This window comes from Piliocolobus tephrosceles, chromosome 21 (genome assembly GCF_002776525.5).
Source record: "Piliocolobus tephrosceles isolate RC106 chromosome 21, ASM277652v3, whole genome shotgun sequence".
Taxonomy (NCBI): domain Eukaryota; kingdom Metazoa; phylum Chordata; class Mammalia; order Primates; family Cercopithecidae; genus Piliocolobus; species Piliocolobus tephrosceles.
The window spans coordinates 10,496,384-10,516,510 of NC_045454.1; the positions used below are offsets into that span (position 1 = coordinate 10,496,384).

At 55.7% G+C, this 20,127-nt stretch overlaps 2 protein-coding genes across 3 annotated transcripts in view; both read left to right on the forward strand.

Annotated features, from left to right (window-relative positions):
• Positions 1–14,301, forward strand: part of NAPA (NSF attachment protein alpha) — a 27,168-nt gene extending 12,867 nt beyond the window's left edge. Inside the window, exons 3-11 of one of the 2 annotated variants that reach the window (XM_023182230.2) lie at positions 1,472–1,588; positions 6,913–6,959; positions 9,018–9,095; positions 9,334–9,389; positions 9,463–9,547; positions 10,365–10,469; positions 11,616–11,684; positions 12,508–12,558; positions 13,549–14,301. In XM_023182230.2, coding sequence (XP_023037998.1) covers positions 1,472–1,588; positions 6,913–6,959; positions 9,018–9,095; positions 9,334–9,389; positions 9,463–9,547; positions 10,365–10,469; positions 11,616–11,684; positions 12,508–12,558; positions 13,549–13,650 — 710 coding nt within the window. In that variant the 3' untranslated portion in view covers positions 13,651–14,301. The remainder of the gene's footprint in view (positions 1–1,471; positions 1,589–6,912; positions 6,960–9,017; positions 9,096–9,333; positions 9,390–9,462; positions 9,548–10,364; positions 10,470–11,615; positions 11,685–12,507; positions 12,559–13,548) is intronic. The other variant, XM_023182232.2, reaches the window with a different exon arrangement.
• Positions 14,302–17,678: 3,377 nt separating this feature from the next.
• Positions 17,679–20,127, forward strand: part of KPTN (kaptin, actin binding protein) — a 12,487-nt gene continuing 10,038 nt past the window's right edge. Inside the window, exons 1-4 of the mRNA XM_031934887.1 lie at positions 17,679–18,018; positions 18,366–18,448; positions 18,571–18,655; positions 18,736–18,791. Coding sequence (XP_031790747.1) covers positions 17,796–18,018; positions 18,366–18,448; positions 18,571–18,655; positions 18,736–18,791 — 447 coding nt within the window. The 5' untranslated portion in view covers positions 17,679–17,795. The remainder of the gene's footprint in view (positions 18,019–18,365; positions 18,449–18,570; positions 18,656–18,735; positions 18,792–20,127) is intronic.

Here is a 20,127-nt window from a genome sequence, read left to right on the forward strand (position 1 = left end):
TTTTGAGACAGTCTTGCTCTGTCACCAGGCTGGAGTGCAGTGGCGCGATCTCGGCTCATTGCAACCTCTGCCTCCCTGGTTCAAGCGATTCTCCTGCCTCAGCCTCCCAACTAGCTGGGATTACAGGCACGTGCCTCTACGCCCAGCTAATTTTCGTATCTTTAGTAGAGACAGGGTTTCACCATGTTGGCCAGGATGGTCTCCATCTTCTGATCTCATGATTCGCCCACCTCGGCCTCCCAAAGTGCTGGGATTACAGGCAAGAGACACCACGCCTGGCTGTAATTTTATGCTCAAATTTGGAACTCTTGAAAATAATAATGAAATCATATAGTGATAATCTGGAAGGCTTTGTCTCTTCTGCTGCTCGAAACTTAAGAGGATGGGGCCAGGCCTCCTGGTCCTCTTCCAGCTCAGAAACTCTGACTCAGATTCAGCTGGAGGAGAATGAAGGGGAGAAGCCTCAGAACTGAGCTGGAGGTGGTCAGCTCCACGAGGAGGAGGAGAGACACTGCTGCCTCCCAAACGTCAGTTAGGAGATGTGTGGGCAGAATGGCTTGGGACCCACAGAAGCTGACTGTGTGCGGATGAGCACAGGACAGATGAGGCTTCAGGCGCGGTCTCTTCTGCCCTCTGCCCATGGGCGTTGGTCTGCATGTACTCATTCTTGGTGTCCACATCTTGTTTCCCTCTCTGGACGTGCAGCTCCTGGAGGGAGCCACCTCTGTGTTGTCCGACCCCAACTCCATGAGCCTCACAATTCATGCAGGTGCCTTGTCCATGGGGATCTGCAGTGAAGGGAACACAATGTGAACAGAGGCAGAGGAGTTGGGAGAATCAGGAAGAGCTTTGGGGAGCTGTGGAGAAAGAAACAGGACTTGGAAAGGGGAGTAGATGGGAAGGTGTTATGTGGTTTAATCTCAGTTGCCCCTTGCTTCCCAAAATACCCCTCCCAAGCCACCCCATGATTTAACCTGTACTTTGCCTTCTAGTGGTGGTTCTGGGCACTGTGCTTTGAGGCTCCCCTAGGGAGGACTGCCCAGGATGGGAGGTGCAGGAGGCCACTTCACTCTGTTTTATATCCTTTCCAACTCAGCTCTGCCTGCCTTCTCCTTGGATCTTTAGAAGTGGTGGCCCTGGGAATACCAGCATAGCTGGGATTAGGGATATGGCATTTTACCTGGGCTTACCCTGGCTCTCTTTTCATATACCTGGGGCTCAGGGGCTTCCCCTGAGGCAGCTTCCTGCCGCCCTTAGAGACGTCAGGCACACCACCAGGAGCCTCAGCACAGGAGCCAGCAGACCTGAGGTCTAGGCCTCAGTCTGGGCTTGCTCAGGTCACCCTCGTCCTGTCTTGGGAACTCTTTCCACATTTTCGAGAGCCCGATCCACCTCCCAGGGCAGTGTCTCTGTGGTTTCATAAAGTGTGGAGCCCCACTGAGGCCGGGACCGCCCTTCTCTTCTGTTCCAGCTGCTGGAAACGCGTTCTGCCAGGCTGCGCAGTTGCACCTGCAGCTCCAGAGCAAGCACGACGCAGCCACCTGCTTTGTGGACGCCGGCAATGCATTCAAGAAAGCTGACCCCCAAGGTGAGGACCTCTGTGGGCCACAGGGGCTGCCTGCCTGGCCCAAAGCGCCGTCCTAGCACCCTGCATCGAGTCCTCAGGTTTCCTGGAGGCTCTGGTTTTTCCAATGGCCGACATGTGATAGGCTGGCAGGGATGCGCGTGAGGTAGAGTAAGCGTTGACTTCAGAACTGGCTCCCTTCCTTCTGGTTGGCATTCGCGCCCTGCTCAAGTCTCCGCTCCCTGTCTACCCTGTCGGTGCAGCTGATCACCCCTTCGCAAGCCCAGAGTATTTGGGAGTGGGAGTTCCATTGCAGACCCACCGCCTGCCGGGGAGAGAGGAAAATCTGTTCTGTTGTCAGAATTAACATGCAGAAGGGAGCAAGGGTGGGGGGGATTTCTGAGACCAGCCAGGTAGGAGTTGCTGCCGAAAAAGGAGCGGAAATTAGCCCAACCTGGCTTCCCTACATCCTGGGGAGGAATTAGAGAGAACAGAGCCCGAGATATAGTTGCCAGAGAACAAATTACTTAAACTGAGAGTGTGTTAGGGACAGAAGCCCAGTTTGGGGCTGACTCATGGTGAGAAAACAGTTTTTGTCCCCCTGGGTGCCTCCTAAAGAGGAAGCCCAGCCCAGTGTTTGTATGGGGCGGGAATTTTAATTTATTTCTTAAAATCTTGGTGCCAGGTACAGCTTGCTAATTAGAAAGCACAGGCAGTTTTTAAAAATGACCATCTACTGTCACTGTCATCTCAGGGGAATGGAAAATATATAAATCTTTAAAAAGTAAAAAGCTATATAATCTTGGAATAAGGGTCTGTCCTTCCCAAGAGAAGACAGGTTTGCAGCAGTACAGGGCGCTTCCTCCATGGATCAGCGAGCACTGGTTCACACACCGTGTTTGGGAACTGCTGGCATACCCCTTTGTCATGATCTGAGACATTAGTTCGCAGACGAGGATGAATTTGTGTGTTGACCAGTAGCTCTTTGTCTTTAGACTAACCGGTTGCTCCTCACGAGCCGGGCATCTCACACGTTGACCTCAGTGGTCACATGGTGGGGCTCAGGCCTGGCAAGAGGCGGAGGAGCAGCCTTGTAACTGGGTGGGCCGTGGAGCTTGCCTGGCTGGTAGCACTGGGCCACAGCAGGCTGCGTGGGTGATGCAGTGATGACCCAGGGAGACCCTGGGTTGGTTTTAAGCTTGACTTACCCCAGAAAGTCTCCATACCTTCCATTAAGCTGCCCCGCCAAGCCTTTCCTTCTGCTCCCTGGGAAACTGGTTGGCCTAGAGGCGCTGTCTTAGCATCTGTGATGTTCAGCTGCTACCTCATCTGGAGTGACTAGAAGGACACTGTGGGGCAGCACTGAGCGCCAGGCTGCAGAACAGTGAGTGCCGTTTGCTCTTTCAGCAGACTTTTCACTTCCTGCAGACAAGCCCTACCTGGCAGTGGGATATGGTGGGGTCCCTCCCCTGTGTTTGATCTGAGCTCTTCTAGCTCTCCAGCTAGACTCTGCAGGGTGTGGGCCTGGAGTCTGGATGTGGCCCTTCCCTTGCCTTAGGAAGCTCAGAAGGTGGCTGAGGACTCCGACCGGCAGGAAAGTATAAAGATGATGCCACATCCAGGGCACAGAGGCCAACTTGCACAGAGCTGAGGCTAGGAGGGGGTGAATTTGGCTAGGGGAGATCTTTCGGGGAAAAAAGGGGGCAGTTCTGAGAGGAGAGCCTCACCTGACTAGAGCTGAGAGCAGGTGCCATGTCCAGAGCCCTGGGGAGGTGGTGCTGAGCAGGGAGGGGTGTTAGTGCAGTGTCCAGAGCTACAGCCTAAAGATGTGCACCCCAGCCATGGCTCCCAGTGGGGCAAGGGGGCACACTGGCATCAAGGGCAGCGGCTGCTGTGTGTCTGAGGCTAGTCAGGCCTTACAGAAGGCCAGGTGCAGTGGCTCATGCCTGTAATTTCAGTGCTTTGGGAGGCTGAGGCAGTAGAATCACTTGAGCCCAGGAGTTCAAGACCAGTCTGGACAACATAGTGAGATCCTGTCTCAAAAAGAAAAAAAAGGCCGGGCGTGGTGGCTCAAGCCTGTAATCCCAGCACTTTGGGAGGCCAAGACGGGCGGATCACGAGGTCAGGAGATCGAGACCATCCTGGCTAACACGGTGAAACCTCGTTTCTACTAAAAATACAAAAACTAGCTGGGCGAGGTGGCGGGCGCCTGTAGTCCCAGCTACTCGGGAGGCTGAGGCAGGAGAATGGCGTAAATCCGGGAGGCGGAGCTTGCAGTGAGCTGAGATCCGGCCACTGCACTCCAGCACGGGCGACAGAGCGAGACTCCGCCTCAAAAAAAAAAAAAAGAAAGAAAGAAAAAAAAAACCACCTCACAGAGAATGTCATGTAGCAGCTGTGTATGGCTCAGCAGTGCAGGTGGTAGTGGTCTGGGAGGACCCTGCCTTCCCTGTGATCCTGGGCAAGTCAGTCTTTTGGGCCTCTGTTTCCTCATCTGTTAAAGCAAAGACTACTGTGAGATGATGCAGTCATGCCCAGCGCAGCACCTGGTGTGTGTGATAAACTTCCAGTCAGGGCATCCTTGGCTTTCATCAGTCCAGGGGCCCCTGCCTGCCCTGGGCTCCCCACAGCCTCTGCCCTTGGCCAGGTGCCTTGTGAAACAGTTCTGGAGGCCCAATTTGGAACCTTGCCTGGCTTTCCCGAGCAGGTGGCTGGCTCCCTGGGGCCCTCATCATCACTGGTCTCGGCAGCCTAGAAGTCCTCTGTCTTGGGTCAGCACTTCCTCCAGGACTCTGTCCAGAAGGACCTGCCCCCAGGTGGCAGCTGGAGTGTGCCTAAGGCCCGGCTGGGCTCCCGATTTCCTCTCCCTCTATAGAGGGTGGCCTGCTGCCACCTTGGTGGCTGTGGGTGGGGAAGGGTGATGCTCATATGTGTTATTGGTTCCTCAGTTACCCAACCACCGCTGCTGCTCAGGGCAGACTCGGGCCAAGGAGGCCTATTCCCGAGCCTGACTGATAGCTGGGACGGGGGGGCAGTGTGTGTACCTGGGGCAGGGACGCGGCCCAGCCCCTGCTTGTCCCCCATTTCCACTCTAGCTGCCATTTACTGGGTTCCTACTGTATACCAGATGCTTGGCATTTTTTAACCCATTTGATTTCTTTGTGCATTCTGTGATTTGCCCCCATTTTACTAAGGAGGAGATGGCCAAGTGTAACCAGGAAGGGCTTCAGAGAGGCAGAAGTCAAGCTGGGCATCACTAGTAGGAATGACTGTGGGGATGGGCAGTGGCCAGGGCCATAGCTCCCCAACTTGGGCTTTATTGCTCCGAGCCCCTTTCCAGCCCTCTGTGGGTGGGTGCAGGAGGGGCCAGGCCACAGAGCTGGGTGTTGCTCCACCTGTCTGAGTGCACAAGGCCTGGTGACCAGAGATAAGAGTAGCAGTCATGAGTGTGTCAGAAGCTCGTCCAGGAGCCAGCTGGCCCACGTGTCTGCTGGTGGTCCGCCGCTTTCCAGGCATGGAGGAGACTTAACCCTGTGAGTCCGTGTTGCTGCCCGGGGGTAAGCTGTCTCCCTGCTGCTACTGCAAGGGCTGTGCCATGCTAACAGTAGGCGCTCCAAAGCCAGTGCCAGCAGGCCCAGGTGGCAGCTATAGATCGCACTGCTCACTGCAGAGCAGCAGCCTTTGCCGCCTCAGCCCGCAGGGTGCCAGGTTGGTGTCCTGGCCAGGAGAGTGAACCAGTGAGCAGCCCGGGGCCACCAGGTGGAGACTGCAGCCAGGTGGGGCGGGGCAAGGTGGACCGCTGACTTCACTCCAGCTGCTGCTCCCCTCCTCTGCAGCATGGCCCATCTCAGCCGTTGCTTCTGGGCCCACCGATGACAGGATGTGTGTGTCTTCAAACTGCCAGGTTTAGGTTGTGTTCTCTCCCCGTCCTCCTCCTCTGCCCCCTTTTTGCCACCTTTCCCTCTTTCTGCTGCCACAGTCTTTGTCTGTCAGCTCTGGAACCTGGACTGAGTGCTGTACCTTCTGTCAGTCCTTTTCGGATCCCCAGAGGTCTTTTCGAATTGGACAAAACCTACAGACCCCAGTCCCCAGAGCAGTGCTGATGGATCCCACTGTTCACATGTCAGAAGGAGGGGTTGGAATCCCTGAAAGCCTAGCCACAGGCCTGAGACTAAGAGCCTCTGTTCAGATGCCTCCCCATGGAGGGGGTTGGGAGTCCCATCCAGACCGTGAGCCCCTTGAGAGCTGCCCAGCCCCAGCGCTTCTTGGTAGCACCCTCATCCCAGGTGAACATGGCATGGGTGACCATGGAGACCCCCATGGTGACCAGGAACTTTCAGATGCCCAGGCTGCAGCTCAGAGCCCATGCCCTGTGACCTGTCCAGGCTCCCTGCCTTTCCCTCTCCCCAACCCAGGCCTCCCTCCCCACAACACCCCTGTCCTCCTGAGATGCGCTAAAATGGTGTTCTTAAAAAATACCCCCTGAGAGCTCATTTCTATCTGCTAGAAAATGCCTCCCACTCATGCGTTTCTCTCTCCTCCAAATAACTTGTCAAAAAAAAGCCTTTCCCAAATTTAAAATCTTGCAAGAGATAGTACAACAAAGGTAGCCCAGTTCTTCCTCAGTACCATCCTGGTGTGTTCAGGTTTTTTGGCAAAACCTTTGAGGAGCTGGTGGGTGGCAGGGCCAGGTTAAAGGGACTGAGAGCAGAGGGCTCCCAACTGCTGAGATATGAGGAAAAGGGGGCAGTGGAGAGCACACCGAGGGCTCGGTGTTCATGACATCCAGCCTCCTCGTGCCAGAGGTCCAGGTCCTGATGCAGGGACAGAAGCTGCTCAGGGTCCTGCAGAGATGGTGGCAGAGCCCAGGTAGAAGATGGCACCCCTGCTGCCTCCAAGACCACCTCAGATGCTGGGCTTGGCTGCCTCCCATGCCCTCTTCCTCTTGCCAGCAGCTCAGTCCTTCAAGAACAGGGCCTTGGCAGGTCTGTCTTAAAACACCCGTGGGAGTCTGGCCATCAGCCTGGCCGAGCACTGCTGTGCCCTGTCCCTGGGGTTATGGGAAGCTGGTAGCATCCTGGCAGCCCGAGGGGAGTAGGACTCCCTCTGAAGCATGTGCCCAGCAAGTCACAGTCTACAGAGTCAGCCCTCTCAACACACTTCCTAGGGCTCAGGGATTCCGTCCCCTTCTTCCCAGCCCCTTGAGAGTGTGCGGCAGCCCCGGCAGCTCTGAGTGCCTATTGATCTCTCTGCCGGCAGCCAGGTGCGCTGTGTCCGCCTCCTCTCCTCGGCTTCTGCTGAAACGACTTCACTTTCTCATGTCTCCTCCCACCTCCCTTTCTCTCCAGAGGCCATTAACTGTTTGATGCGAGCAATCGAGATCTACACAGACATGGTAAGGACCGCTTGCTTGTCCTGATGCCCCTCGGGTCCCATTGCACTGCCCCGGCCTTGCGTCCCCTCCTTCAGCACCCCCAGCACTGTTCTTATTCTGCGGCCAAACCAGTTGGGGAGGGGGAAGTGGGAGCTGGGGGGATTAGGCCACCTGAGCTGGCCTGGGCTGGCTGGGTCTTCACCCAGCTCCCCACCAGCCTGACGGCCCCCTCACTGCACAGGCAGTCATGGTCTTCATTCATAGAACTTAGGTTATTGAGCTGGGCATGGTGGCTCATGACTGTAATCCTGGCACATTGGGAGGCTGAGGTGGGAGGATCTTTTGGGCACAGGAGTTCGAGACCAGCCTGGGCAACATAGCAAGACCTCTTCTCTATAAAAAATTAGCCTGGTGTAGTGGCATGCACCTGGGGTCCTAGTTCTTGGGAGGTTGAGGCAGGAAAATCACTTGAGCCCAGGAAGTTGAGGCTGCAGTGAGCTGTGATCACACCACTGCACTCCAGCGTAGGTGACAAAACAAGACCCTGCCTCAAAACAAAAAAAGAAATTGGGTTACCGGAGAGAGTGTGTCCGGCACTTTCCCTTGCCTAGCCTTCCCACAAGTGTTGTATTCTTTGATAAGCATCTTGCAGCAGGCCACAGGGATAGGCAGAGCCCATAGGAGGCTCACCACCTGTCCTGTCCCAGGGGGCTTTGCCAATGACAGATGCAGACCAGATGGGCAGCTACCAACCGGAGCCAGAGTGAAGGGTTCCACCCAGGCCAGGGCTCCTGTCAGTGCTTTCTCTTTATTTATTTATTTATTTACTTTTTTGAGACAGAGTCTCTCCCTCTCATCCAGCTGGATCCCTCTCATCCAGGCTGGAGTTCAGTGGTGTGATCTCCACTCCCTACAACCTCTGTCTCCCAGGTTCAAGCGATTCTCGTGCCTCAGCCTCTGAGATTATAGGCGTGTGCTACCACACCTGGCTAATTTTTGTATTTTCAGTAGAGATGTGGTTTCACCATGTTGGCCAGGCTGGTCTCGGACTCCTGACCTCAAGTGATCCACCCGCATTGGCCTCCCAAAGTGCTGGGATTACAGGCGTGAGTCACCACGCCTGGCCAGCTCCTTTTTGCCTCTCTGCTTGCCATGTCTGTCTCAGCTCTCCAACCTCAGGCAGGGGCACGAGCCATACCCCTTGTGTTCAGGACAGTGCTGCAGGGATGACTGTGATTAGAACAATAATAGCAGCTGCCATTTATTAGGCCAGACACTGCAGGGTGGTTTAATCCACAGCCCTGTGAGGTTGGCATTATTGTCATCCCCATTCCATAGTGGAGGAGAGGGGCTCAGACGAGTGACATGACTTGCCCAGGGACACGTGGCTATAAGCAGGAGTCACTGAGACCCAAAACAAGGTCTGGCTGAGCCCAGGACCTTGCCCTTTCCTACTGCCCTCAGCAAGGGGGTGGCGTTGGACCAGCCCCTGGTGCAGAGCAGTCAGGCAAGCGCCTGGACACTGGGTGGAGGCGGATGGAAGGTGCGAGGCCCCTCGGAACCTGAGGCCTCCCTGGGGAGCTCTGGGTGTGCATGGGAGAGGCTGACAGGTAGGTGTTGGCCTGGGGGCAGAGCTAGTACTCTTGGGCAGGGGTCTCAAGCCCTCCCTCCCATCCTGGTTTCTCCAAATCCTTTTGCCAAGTGACTCTGGGCTTGTCCTTCCGCTTCTCTGGCTGCTATCAGAGGCTTCCTAAGGGCCAGGGCCTTGGCCAAGTGCTCGTGCTCACATCCTCTCCGGTGTCACACCATCTGTGCCCTCATGGACTGGATGGAATTAGGCTGAGGCTCTGGAGTGGCTTGTCCAAGGTCACCAGCTCAGCCCAACATGCACAGCCAGGCCTCTAGTGCTGGGGCCGTCCCTTCTCAACCCTGTGTTCCCCCTCCTCTCAGTGTTTTCTTCATACCTCCTCACAGGCCTGGCTGAGGGGTGGGAACTTGAAGGGTCATGGGTCAGCAGGGGTGCGGGACAGGGCATGCAGGTCATGAGTCACAGGCAGCCCCTTCCCATGTCCCCTCCAGGGCCGATTCACGATTGCAGCCAAGCACCACATCTCCATTGCTGAGATCTATGAGACGGAGTTGGTAGACATTGAGAAGGTGAGTGGCAGCAGGGCCCTGCCTGGACTGGCAGCCAAGACCAGCGCTGCTCTCTATTCCCACCAGGGGAGTCCTCGGGTATCTGAGTACCGAGAAGGGGGCATGGGGCGCTGGCAGAGCTTGGAGAACGGGGTCTGGCTGTGTCCCAGGTGGGCAGGGTGAAGGGTGTGGAAGCTTCATGGAGACCTCCTCTCCCTCCCCTGCCCTCCCCTGGAACCCATCCCCCGTGTCTCCCCAGGCCATCGCCCACTACGAGCAGTCCGCGGACTACTACAAAGGCGAGGAGTCCAACAGGTAGCCCCCTTCCTGCCTGCCCCAGCCCCGCGGGGACCGCCACCACTTCCCCTCACTCCTCCTTCCCACACAGCTCAGCCAACAAGTGTCTGCTGAAGGTGGCTGGCTATGCCGCACTGCTGGAGCAGTATCAGAAGGCCATTGACATCTACGAGCAGGTGGGGATGGCGGCCCCCACCCTGCCCCCTCCCAGGGCCTGTGCCTCCTCCTCAGCCCTGGCGCCTTGTTCTGGAACCACCCCTCCCCCGGCTCGCCCTCTGCCTCTTCCCGCACAGCCCTTGCCATATCATCCCCCCACCCCATCTCCAGTCTGGCTGAACGTTCTCCACCTACGACTCCATGCCGTGTCAGCACCGGCTCCCTGGCTGTGCCCCTCCCACAGCCCTCGCAGAACTTCCTGGAGGGGCCTAGAGTGAGGCTGGCTAAAGAACCCAGAGGGAGGCAATGGGAAGAACTGCCAAGAGGCCCAGGGTGGCTGTGGGCACCCCACCCCATGGCACGATGGTCCTCATCCACAGTGGGAGGGAGGGAGTGTCACATGGGGTCCCCCCAGTGTGTGTGGAGCCCTGGGTGATGGCCAAGAAAAAGGCAGGCAGCTGGCCCCCAGGGAGAGAAGGGAGGGCACCACCTCTCATGTTCCTGCCGCCCCTCTGCCCACTGCCGTGCCAGCTTCCTGTTGGTTCTGACAGCCAGGCCGCCGCCTCCCCACTGTCTCAGGCTCTTGGGAGCCCTCGAACACCTGGCTACAGCCTCCACCTCCACCCAGCCACCATCACACCCTCGTCTCGGTCGCTCACGCACTGGCCGCTGGTCTCCCCAAGCCAGTCCCTGGCTCCCTGCCATTGGAGTCCTGGGTTAACGGCCTCACCCTGGGACATGGACCCAGCTCCCAGCTGGCCCCCCAGTGCCTGGCAGTGGCTCTGGCCCTCTGGCTGCTTGCCCTGAGCTCACAGTGCCACTTCCCCATGGCTACAGGTGGGGACCAATGCCATGGACAGCCCCCTCCTCAAGTACAGTGCCAAAGACTACTTCTTCAAGGCGGCCCTCTGCCACTTCTGCATCGACATGCTCAACGCCAAGGTAGCGCGCCCCATGCCCACCGGACCACCGTGCCAGGCCAGGTCCTATTGCCCCCCAAGAGGGATGCGCTCCTCCCTCACGTCTGGCCCCTGCCAGGCAGCCTTTGGATGAGAAGTGTGATTCTCACAGCTGTGTTTCTGTGCTGGAGTCACCTGCCCGCCCAGCCCTGGAGGCTTTTGCAGGTCCAGCTCCTGCCTCACTTAGTGCTCTTTTCTTCATGGGTGCACATTTTGAATCCTCGCTGCATCCCATTAAAGTCAGCACCATTGTCACCTCGTCTTACAAGTGAAGGTGGTGAGGCTGGGACGAGAGTCCCTTGTTTGAGGCCACATGGCTAGGGACCTGTAGTCCCAGTGTTCCAGATCTTTGTGACTCCCGCTGTCACGACTTTGGCTGTAGCTCACATGCCCACCTATTTTCGGGGTGCTTGGCAAAAGAGGGGTCAGAGAGGGCAGTGGGAGGGGACGTGGCCAGAGGGAAGGAGCTGGAGGGTTGGTGCTAGATTTTGCTTGACTGGAGTTTTCCTACCATTGCCTGGCAGAAGCGCAGAGTCCAGGATTTCCTGGTGTCCCTGGCTGCCCAACCGCCTGCCTCACGGCCTGGGGTGATGGCCCCACACACCCCCCACACACACCCCATAGAGCCCTGCTCTGCTGTGGGCACCGGTGGTGGGCAAAAGCTTGGGCTTTGTCAGACCAGGTTCACATTCCCACCCCATGTCTCACCGTGCCCTGGGCAGGTCACTGCCCCCTCTGGATCTGTTCCCTCACTTTCAAAAGGGGGCTCACCGTTATTTGACCCTCTCAGGGTCCTCAAGAAGCACCAGCCCCAGGCCTGCCATGGAGGATGTGCTCATTTGTCCCCTGCCCCGGCTGAGCCAGGTGGGAGGAGGCAGTGGGTACCTGTCTGAGGAACCTTCCCCCTCCACCCACCTCTCCCTGCAGCCGTCTCTGCCGGCCAGGCTGGTGCTGAGCTCAGCTCCGGGAAGGTACTGACACACAGAGCCAGGTGACACCTGAGGCTAGGGGCGGGGCGCAAAGAGCTGACTCAATATCACCAGACATCCCCAAGTCCCCTTGGCTGCTAGGCCAGCAGCTCTGAGGCCCCTCTTGTTACTAACTCATCCTCCCCTTCCCTGCTGCCCAGCTGGCTGTCCAGAAGTATGAGGAGCTGTTCCCAGCTTTCTCTGATTCCCGGGAATGCAAGTTGATGAAAGTAAGTACTGGGTGCTCCGGCCTCCCCCTTCCCGAACCCCAGATGGGGGTGGCCGGGGCTCCAGGTGGGACAGTCATCAAGACCTGTCCAGTGGTTCTCAGAGGGTATCTTTGTTTTGTTTTCTCTTCTTTTCTTTGGCCATTTGAGTCTCCATTTTCCAGATAAAGAAAGTACAACTTGGGGAGTGCTGGAGCTCGAGGTGGCTGGGTGAACACACACACACACACACACCACCTGCAGATGACACACATCCCACACACACACCAAACACACACACCACACCACACTACACACACCACACACCACACACACACCACACACTACACACACCACATACACCAAACACTACACACACCACATGCTACACACACACCACACACGACACATACCTCACACAATCACTACACACGACACATCACACGACACACACCACACACATCACACACTCTACACGCACGACACACACCACATACCCCACACACATTGCACACACACTACACACACCACACATGACATATCCCACACACACACCAAATACACCACAGACACAAACACACCACATATCCACACACACACATATTCTGTGTAATGTTCTATGTTGGTAAGGTTGCCCTGAGAGCAAGCCGTTTCTGATGAGTAGGGCAGCAGGATTGCAACACGCCCCTACCCGTCCCCAGTTTAACCCACACGGACTGACCCTCTGAGAGTCCTCAGGAAACCCCAGCCCCAGGCCTGGCATACAGATAGTGTGTGCTTTCATCTAATCCAGGCCAGACCTCAGGTCAGCCTGGACCCCAGACCCCTCTCTGCCATTTGCTTGCAGAAGTTGCTAGAGGCCCACGAGGAGCAGAATGTGGACAGCTACACCGAGTCGGTGAGTGGCCCGCATGGGGGTCAGGCCCCTTCACGGGGATGAGTCCCCTAGGAAAGCCACCCTTCTCAGACACGCTCTCCCCTGACATTCACCCATTTTTATCTGGCCCCCAGCCCATTGTGAATTTCTTTCTCCAGTCACCCCAGAAACCTCACAAGTAGCCCCAAGAGGTACAGGGAGTGTTTTCCCCATTTTATAGATGGTGGCCTTGGCACCTCAGGGGCAGAGCTGGTGTTCAGAGCCACATCTGTCTGCGCCTGAAGACCAGGGTTCCTTGAGTCCCCCAGTTGAGTGTGTGAGACTCACAGTAGCTGCCTTGGGCACCCAGGAGGCACAGACTGGGAGGGAAGGGGTGAGAAGGAGAGTGGAGCTGAGGACACGGGAGAGGCGCCAGCTTCCCTCTGCCTGGTGGAGCCGCCCACGTGGCTCTCTCTCCCTTCCCCTTCTCTGTTCCCAGCGTTCCCGGGCTCAGTGGCGTCCGGCTCAGGTCCTGATTCGCTCCTCTAATGGCACATGTCAAAAATTTCTCCCTAGGTGCCCCTCAGGAATGGAAGCCCCTAGCTGAGGACAGCGAGCAAATGCCATCTGGTTCCTCTTGCCCCAGACAGTGGGTGGCAACTCAGCCAGGAGCTGAGGGAGGAGATGCCCAGCAGGCCGTGGCTTCTTTCCCCCATGCCCCATGGCACTCAGGAGTAGCCTTTTCCGTATCTCCAGGCCTCAGTTTCCCACCCATTCAATGAGGATACTGGACCTTTTTTTTTTTTAAAGCTACAATCTTTCTCCCCCAAGGGAAATGTTGTGCCTAGCATAGTCAAGACAGACAAGAGGGAGCTCCCCTGGCTGAGTCGGGGCCTCGAACCCTCCCTCTGCTCCTTCTCAGAGACTGGGGTGACAGGGACAGATCTTGAAAACCTTGGGACAAGTGCCCTTGGGCTGCAGGGTTGGGAACAGGGAGGAGCATGGCCAGCCCATCACCTGGTGTGCCCTCAGGTGAAGGAATATGACTCCATCTCCCGGCTGGACCAGTGGCTCACCACCATGTTGCTGCGCATCAAGAAGACCATCCAGGGCGACGAGGAGGACCTACGCTAAGCCCCACCCAGCCCCCCAGCGCCCGTCTTCCTGTCCCATCTGCTTAGAGAGAGGTGGGGCCGAGACTTGCTGGAGAGCTTCCCTCCTTTCCCACCTGGGGAGTGTCGCAGGCCACAGTGGGCAGGTGGCAGCGGGGGTCAGCTTGCGGGGCCACCAGAGGCCCAGGCTGCTGGCCAGACAGTCACCCTCTGTTCTCGCTTCATCCCTTGCTCCCTGCCCATTTATTTAAGCCCCCATAGGTGCCCTTCACCCCCAAAACCAGCTGTACAGAATCTTTGATACAGACCTATTTGCTAGGGGTGCTGCCAGGGGTTTGGGGTCAGCATCTGGCCCCCCATCTCCTGACCAGCTGATTCATGAGGCCGGTTTCTGTCTCTCCCACTTTTGTCCCCCAGCCAAGCTCTAAAGCACATGTAGCCGCTGAGACTTGCTGTCTCTACTGGGGGCAAGCTCCTCTTCCCCCAAGCTCTGGGAGCTTCCCCCAGCCTCCTGCAGCCCCAACCTCTCAGGTTAGACCCCACGCCCTGGAGCTTAGGGGGTTGTCCCCGACCCCAGCCCCACACCTGCTCCTTCCCTAATGCTTTGAGGTTTTCTTGGTTGGAAGCTGCAGCTGGCCCAAGAAAGAAAATAAAAAACAACACTTTTGCATGAGTCTCTCTTCCTCCTCATCTCTGCTACCCACTTTGCCCCTGGGCCGGTCACCCGTTCTCCTCACACTCCTCATCCCCCAGACTCTGGGCAAGCTCTTGGGAGGTTGGGTGTATGCATCCTTGAAACACATGTGGGCTGGGTCGGTTTCTAGGTTGGGGATACCCAGGGATGGTGGGCCTGGGGAGAAGCTCTGGCTTGGAAGTCCCAGAGCGCCCATCTTGATCTAACTTTCTCTGGGTTCTTGGAGTCCAGGGACCTTGGTTTCTTCAACTGGGATGCATGGTGATGATGCCACCCTTCAGAGCCAGTGGGAGGGTCGAATGTGACAATCCTCATGACTGCTTTGGATGAGAATGGGTGGAAGCTCGCCGAATCTCCCATGTCCACATTTCCCTGGCAGGAAGGCTGAACGCCCCGTTGACAGTTGTTCCATCTGTCACAGGACGGGGGAGGAAGCGGCTTTGGTGGGCAGAGTCTGAGGCCCGAGTGGGTCTGGGGAGTGGGGGAGGAGATTGCAGGAGCCTTTGCCCGGGAAAGGTGGGCAGGAACCAGCTGCCTCCACCACACTCCACAATGTGCATGTTGGGGGACCCGTCTGGTACGCATGTGCTTTACCCTGCCCTGCGCAGGGCCCCTCACCATGGAGGAGACGGGCTGGAGGAGGTTCAGTGCTCAGGCATGATGGGAAAGTGTCAGGAAGTGAGCAGGGGCAGTAACTGCACAGAGGAGGGGCTGCCTAGGAAACCAGGGTACGCTCCTGGGAGAGGGGCTCCAGCCGGGTAAGCCTAGAGAAGTGCAGGCGAGGTTCAAATTCCCGGACACCTGCCCTGCTCCTCTGTCCCCTGCAGCTCCTCCCACAGCTCCAGTCCATTGATAATGGCAGCAGACTCCTGAGACCTAAGATTGATTACCATGTCTGCCCCCGTTGTGGGCACTGACTGAAGGATAGTGTGAGAATCTGTTTCTGCCATCCATGACCTGAATCAGTGATGGTCAGCCCTGACTATGCTTTAAAGTCATTAAAAGTATCCAGGCTTGGGGCTGGGTGCTGTGGCTCATGCCTGTAATCCCAGCACTTTGGGAGGCCGAGGCTGGTGGATCACTTGAGGTCAGGAGTTCAAGAGCAACCTAGCCAACATGGCAAAACCCTGTCTCTGCTAAAAATACAAAAATTAGGCATCATGGCGCAAAAATAAAAGTATCCAGGCTGGGGCCGCACTCTGATAAATTACGGTTTGACTGAGGTTTCCTACCCTTTTGTTTTGGGTTTGTTTTTTGTTTTTTTGTTTGTTTTTTGTTTTCTTTTTTCTTTTTTTTTTTTTTTTTTGAGATGGAGTCTCGCTCTATCGCCCAGGCTGGAGTGCAGTGGTGCAATCTTGGCTCACTGCAACCTCTGCCTTCCGGGTTCAAGTGATTCTCCTGCCTCAGCCTCCCGAGTAGCTGGGATTACAAGTGTGTGCCACCAAGCCCAGCTAATTTTTGTATTTTTAGTAGAGACAGGGCTTCACCGTGTTGGCCAGGCTGGTCTCAAACTCCTGACCTCAGGTGATCCGCCTGCCTCAGCTTCCAAAGTGCTGGAATTACAGGCGTGAGCCACCACGCCCGGCCTGTTTTGGTTTGCTTTTTAAAGCTTCATAGGTGGTTCAAGTGTGCAGTTAGGATTGGAAACCTCTGAACAGAATGATTCCTTCCTAACCTGTACTTCATTTTTTTATTCATCCGCTCAACATGTGGCTTATAGGTTACTAGGGAGGGAAGACGCCTGAAGGAAACGCACTGCTGAAGTGGCACTAGACCCATGTGCCACTCCTTCAGCAAGTATTCACTAAGCATCTGCTGCATGCCAGGCCCTGGGAATACAGCAGCACTGATGGCATTCCCAGACTACCTTCCAGGAACTTCTCCCCACATCCAGAAATCTGGAATCGTCACAAATTCCTTCTTGCCACCTCCTTTATCCAGTCTGCCTTTGAGAACTTTCCATTTGCTGTCTCTTACATGCTCAGCACGTAGTTTGTGATTTTTGACACATTTACTGAATGCCTGCTTTGTGTCAGGTCTTGTGGTCCAGGTACAGGCGATAAGACCGTGATCAAGGGAGATCAGCTGCTTCCTTCATGGAGCTTGCAGTCTGTGTGTGCTCGAGGTGTCCAGGACAGCTGGCCAACCCATGTTTTCTGGAAATGACACACACATGTGCATAGAGTACCCAAACCTTCGTGGCCTTCTAGGGACAAAGAAGCACGGATAGGAACCCCTGAAGGCCCCAGAGTGGGGAACACCTGGTTTACATCCTGTCCCCACCACTAAAGAGTCAGTCAGTGGACTTACTCTTTCCCAGCCTCCACTTCATCCTCTGTAAACTGGGAAAATAAACCCCTTTGAAGAGGTTTCTTTCTTGCAAAGATTAGTGAGATAGATCTGCAAAGGACGTCCAGGCACAGTAAAAGCTCAATGAATCCTGAATAAGTGAACCGGCAGGGAGGGTAACAGTAGGCCCTTGCAGAACAATTGTGAGGAGTCAGATGATCAGAGCCAGCATGACTGTCACCAAGTAGGTGTTCGATAAGAGTTGGTTATTATAGCTGGATCATTTTTCCTTGGGGTCAAGAAGAATGTATTCATTATTTTAAAGGTGATACTGTTAAGATTATGAACTATGGTCCGGGCAAGGTGGCTCACACCTATAATCCTAGCACTTTGGGAGGCCGAGGCGGGTGGATCGCCTGAGGTCAGGAGTTAGAGACCAGCCTGGGCAACATAGCAAAACCCCATCTCTACTAAAAATAGAAAAACTAGCCAGGTGTGGTGGCACCTGTAATCCCAGCTACTTGGGAGGCTGAGGCAGGAGAATCGCTTGAACCCAGGAGGCAGAGGTTGCAGTGAACTGAGATCGCACCACTGCACTCCAGGGTGACAGAGCAAGACTCCGTCTCAAAAAAAAAAAAAGTGAACTGTGGAATTACCTTGTTTGGTTTCCAGTACTGACCGCTCGTTACTAGCTGTGTGATCTTAGGCAAGTTACTTTACCCCTCTGTGCCTCAATTCCTTCATCTGTAAAATGGATTTAAGTACCTACCTCCACCCCCTTGCAAATTTTTAATAAATTATATGGAATGCACTTATAGTAGTTCCTGGCACATAAGGGCAATATTAAGTTTTACGATGATGATGATTCGACTTTCCACACAGCATAGAGCGAGAAGCCGTGGCCGCCACCTCCCATCTCTAGTCACAGACTCCTTATGGCAGCCACTTGGCCCAGAAATGGAAAGGAGAAGAGTGCGCAGGCGCAGTGGGTCAAAGTCGCCTGGGCGACCCGAGCATGCAATCTGGCCGCCATCTTGGGAGAGGGCAACGCCAGCAGCTTCTTGTACGTCATCAGCCTGCGCAACGGCCGGGCACCCGGCGGTTCAGGTCGCTTAGAGAGTCGTAGGTCGGGTAGTGCGGGTCGCGGCGGGGGCTGCGGAGAGGGTGCGTAACTGAGGGGCGTGATGGGGGAGGCGGCCGTGGCCGCGGGGCCTTGTCCGCTGCGCGAGGACAGCTTCACGCGCTTCTCGTCGCAGAGCAATGTGTATGGGCTGGCAGGCGGCGCCGGCGGGCGCGGTGAGCTGCTGGCCGCCACGCTTAAAGGCAAGGTGCTCGGCTTCCGCTACCAAGACCTCCGACAGAAAATCCGGCCAGTGGCCAAGGAGCTGCAGTTCAACTACATTCCCGGTTGGTGGCGCTATGGTGCTGGGAGGGGCCTTCGAACGTGGTGTTGAGAAGGCTTCTGAGGCTCTCTCTGAGCCGGGTCACCGTGCTGGGAGAATGGAATCGGGGTGGTTTAAGGGGGTCACTGGGATCAGGAGGCAGGCATAGTTGGGGCCTGGATGAGCCTAGGGTTTCAGGATTCTTCAGACTTACAGGTCAGGATCCCTGGTACGCAGGGAACAGAGGTCGGGTGATGGTGGTCAGGACTCAGACCAGAGGGCATGATCATTGCGGTGGCCAGAGTTCACCATGTTTGGGAGATCGGAGTCATGAGTCTGCCTGACACTGAACTTAGAACTCTCCCCTCCCAGTGGACGCGGAGATTGTCTCCATTGACACTTTCAACAAGTCACCCCCCAAGCGGGGTCTGGTTGTGGGGATCACGTTCATCAAGGTACCTAGAGCCCCCTCCACCTCCCTTCGCCCTCCTCCTTACACACATGGTAAGTTCCACTGAGCTGCCCCAGATCCCACCTGCCACCCCTGCCCTCCCCTGAACCCCGTGTCCTCCCCCAGGATTCAGGGGACAAGGGCAGCCCCTTCCTGAACATTTACTGCGACTATGAGCCCGGCTCTGAGTACAACCTTGACTCCATTGCCCGTGAGTGAGGCGTGGACGGGAGGAGGGAGAGGGTCCCCGGCAGATCCCCCATGCTCACGTGCCTGTGCCCCTCCCTACAGAGAGCTGCCTGAACCTGGAGCTCCAGTTCACTCCGTTCCAGCTGTGCCATGCAGAGTGAGTGTCCCCTGGGCATCCTCACCCACCCCACTGTAAATGTAGAAACCCTGAGTTCTCGAACCCCTTCTTTACTTACAGACCCCTGTAGTCTATTTCCCCTTCTGGAAAATAAAGAGGTGGTACTAGATTAGGGATTGAAAACTAAAATGCCAGCCAGGCACGGTGGCTTACACCTGTAATCCCAGCCGAAGTGAGATGGCCGAGGTGGGTGGATCACCTGAGGTCAGGAGTTCGAGACCACCCTGGCCAACATGACGAAACCCCGTCTCTACTAAAAATACAAAAATTAGCTGGGATGGTGGTATGCACCTCTAATCCCAGCTACTCAGGAGGCTGAGGCAGGAGAATCACTTGAACCTGGGAGGTGGAGGTTGCAGTGAGCCAAGATTGCACCACGGCATTCCAGCCCAGGTGACAAGAGCAAAACTCTGTCTCACAAATAAATAAATTAAATTAAACTAAAATGCCTTTGGGGACCAGGGAGGTCATGTGAGAATGGAAAGCACAAGTGTAATGTAACAGGGAGCATGTGTCCACATACGCATATGCAGCTGAGGTTGGAAAGCTGTAGCTAAGTGGAGACCACGAACTTGCCCACAATCAGATTCTACGTTTGTTTTTTAGAGCATCTTTTTTTTTTTTTTTTTTTTTTGAGATGGAGTCTCGCTCTGTTGCCAGACTGGAGTGCAGTGGCTCGATCTCAGCTCACTGCAACCTCCACCTCCCAGGTTCAAGTGATTCTCCTACTTCATCCTCCTGAGTAGCTAGGATTACAGGCTCATGCCACCATGCCTAGCTACTTTGTATACTTTTAGTATAGATGGGTTTTCACCATGTTGGCCAGGCTAGTCTCGAACTCCTGACCTCAGGCGATCCACCTGCCTCGGCCTCCCAAAGTGTTGGGATTACAAGCATGAGCCACCACACCCGGCCCAAGCATCATGATTTTAAGGTGGCCATAGACCAGATGGCCAAGGGGCCACCACCCTGCCATTCCTGAACTAGATAATGTCAGAGAGTTGATGGAGCACCTGGGAATTCTGGGAATTCTGCACATCTAGAGTTTCCAGATTCTAACGTTCTAGAGTCTGACATTCCAAGATCAGAGATGCTAAGTTTTCTAGAGTCGTAAGCTCTAAGATTCCAACATTTGAATGTTCTACAGTAAGATAGAAGGCAGAATCTTCTGAGGTTCTGTAATGATAAAGTCCTGACATTCGCCGGGCGCGGTGGCTCAAGCCTGTAATCCCAGCACTTTGGGAGGCCGAGACGGGCGGATCACAAGGTCAGGAGATCGAGACCATCCTGGCTAACACGGTGAAACCCTGTCTCTA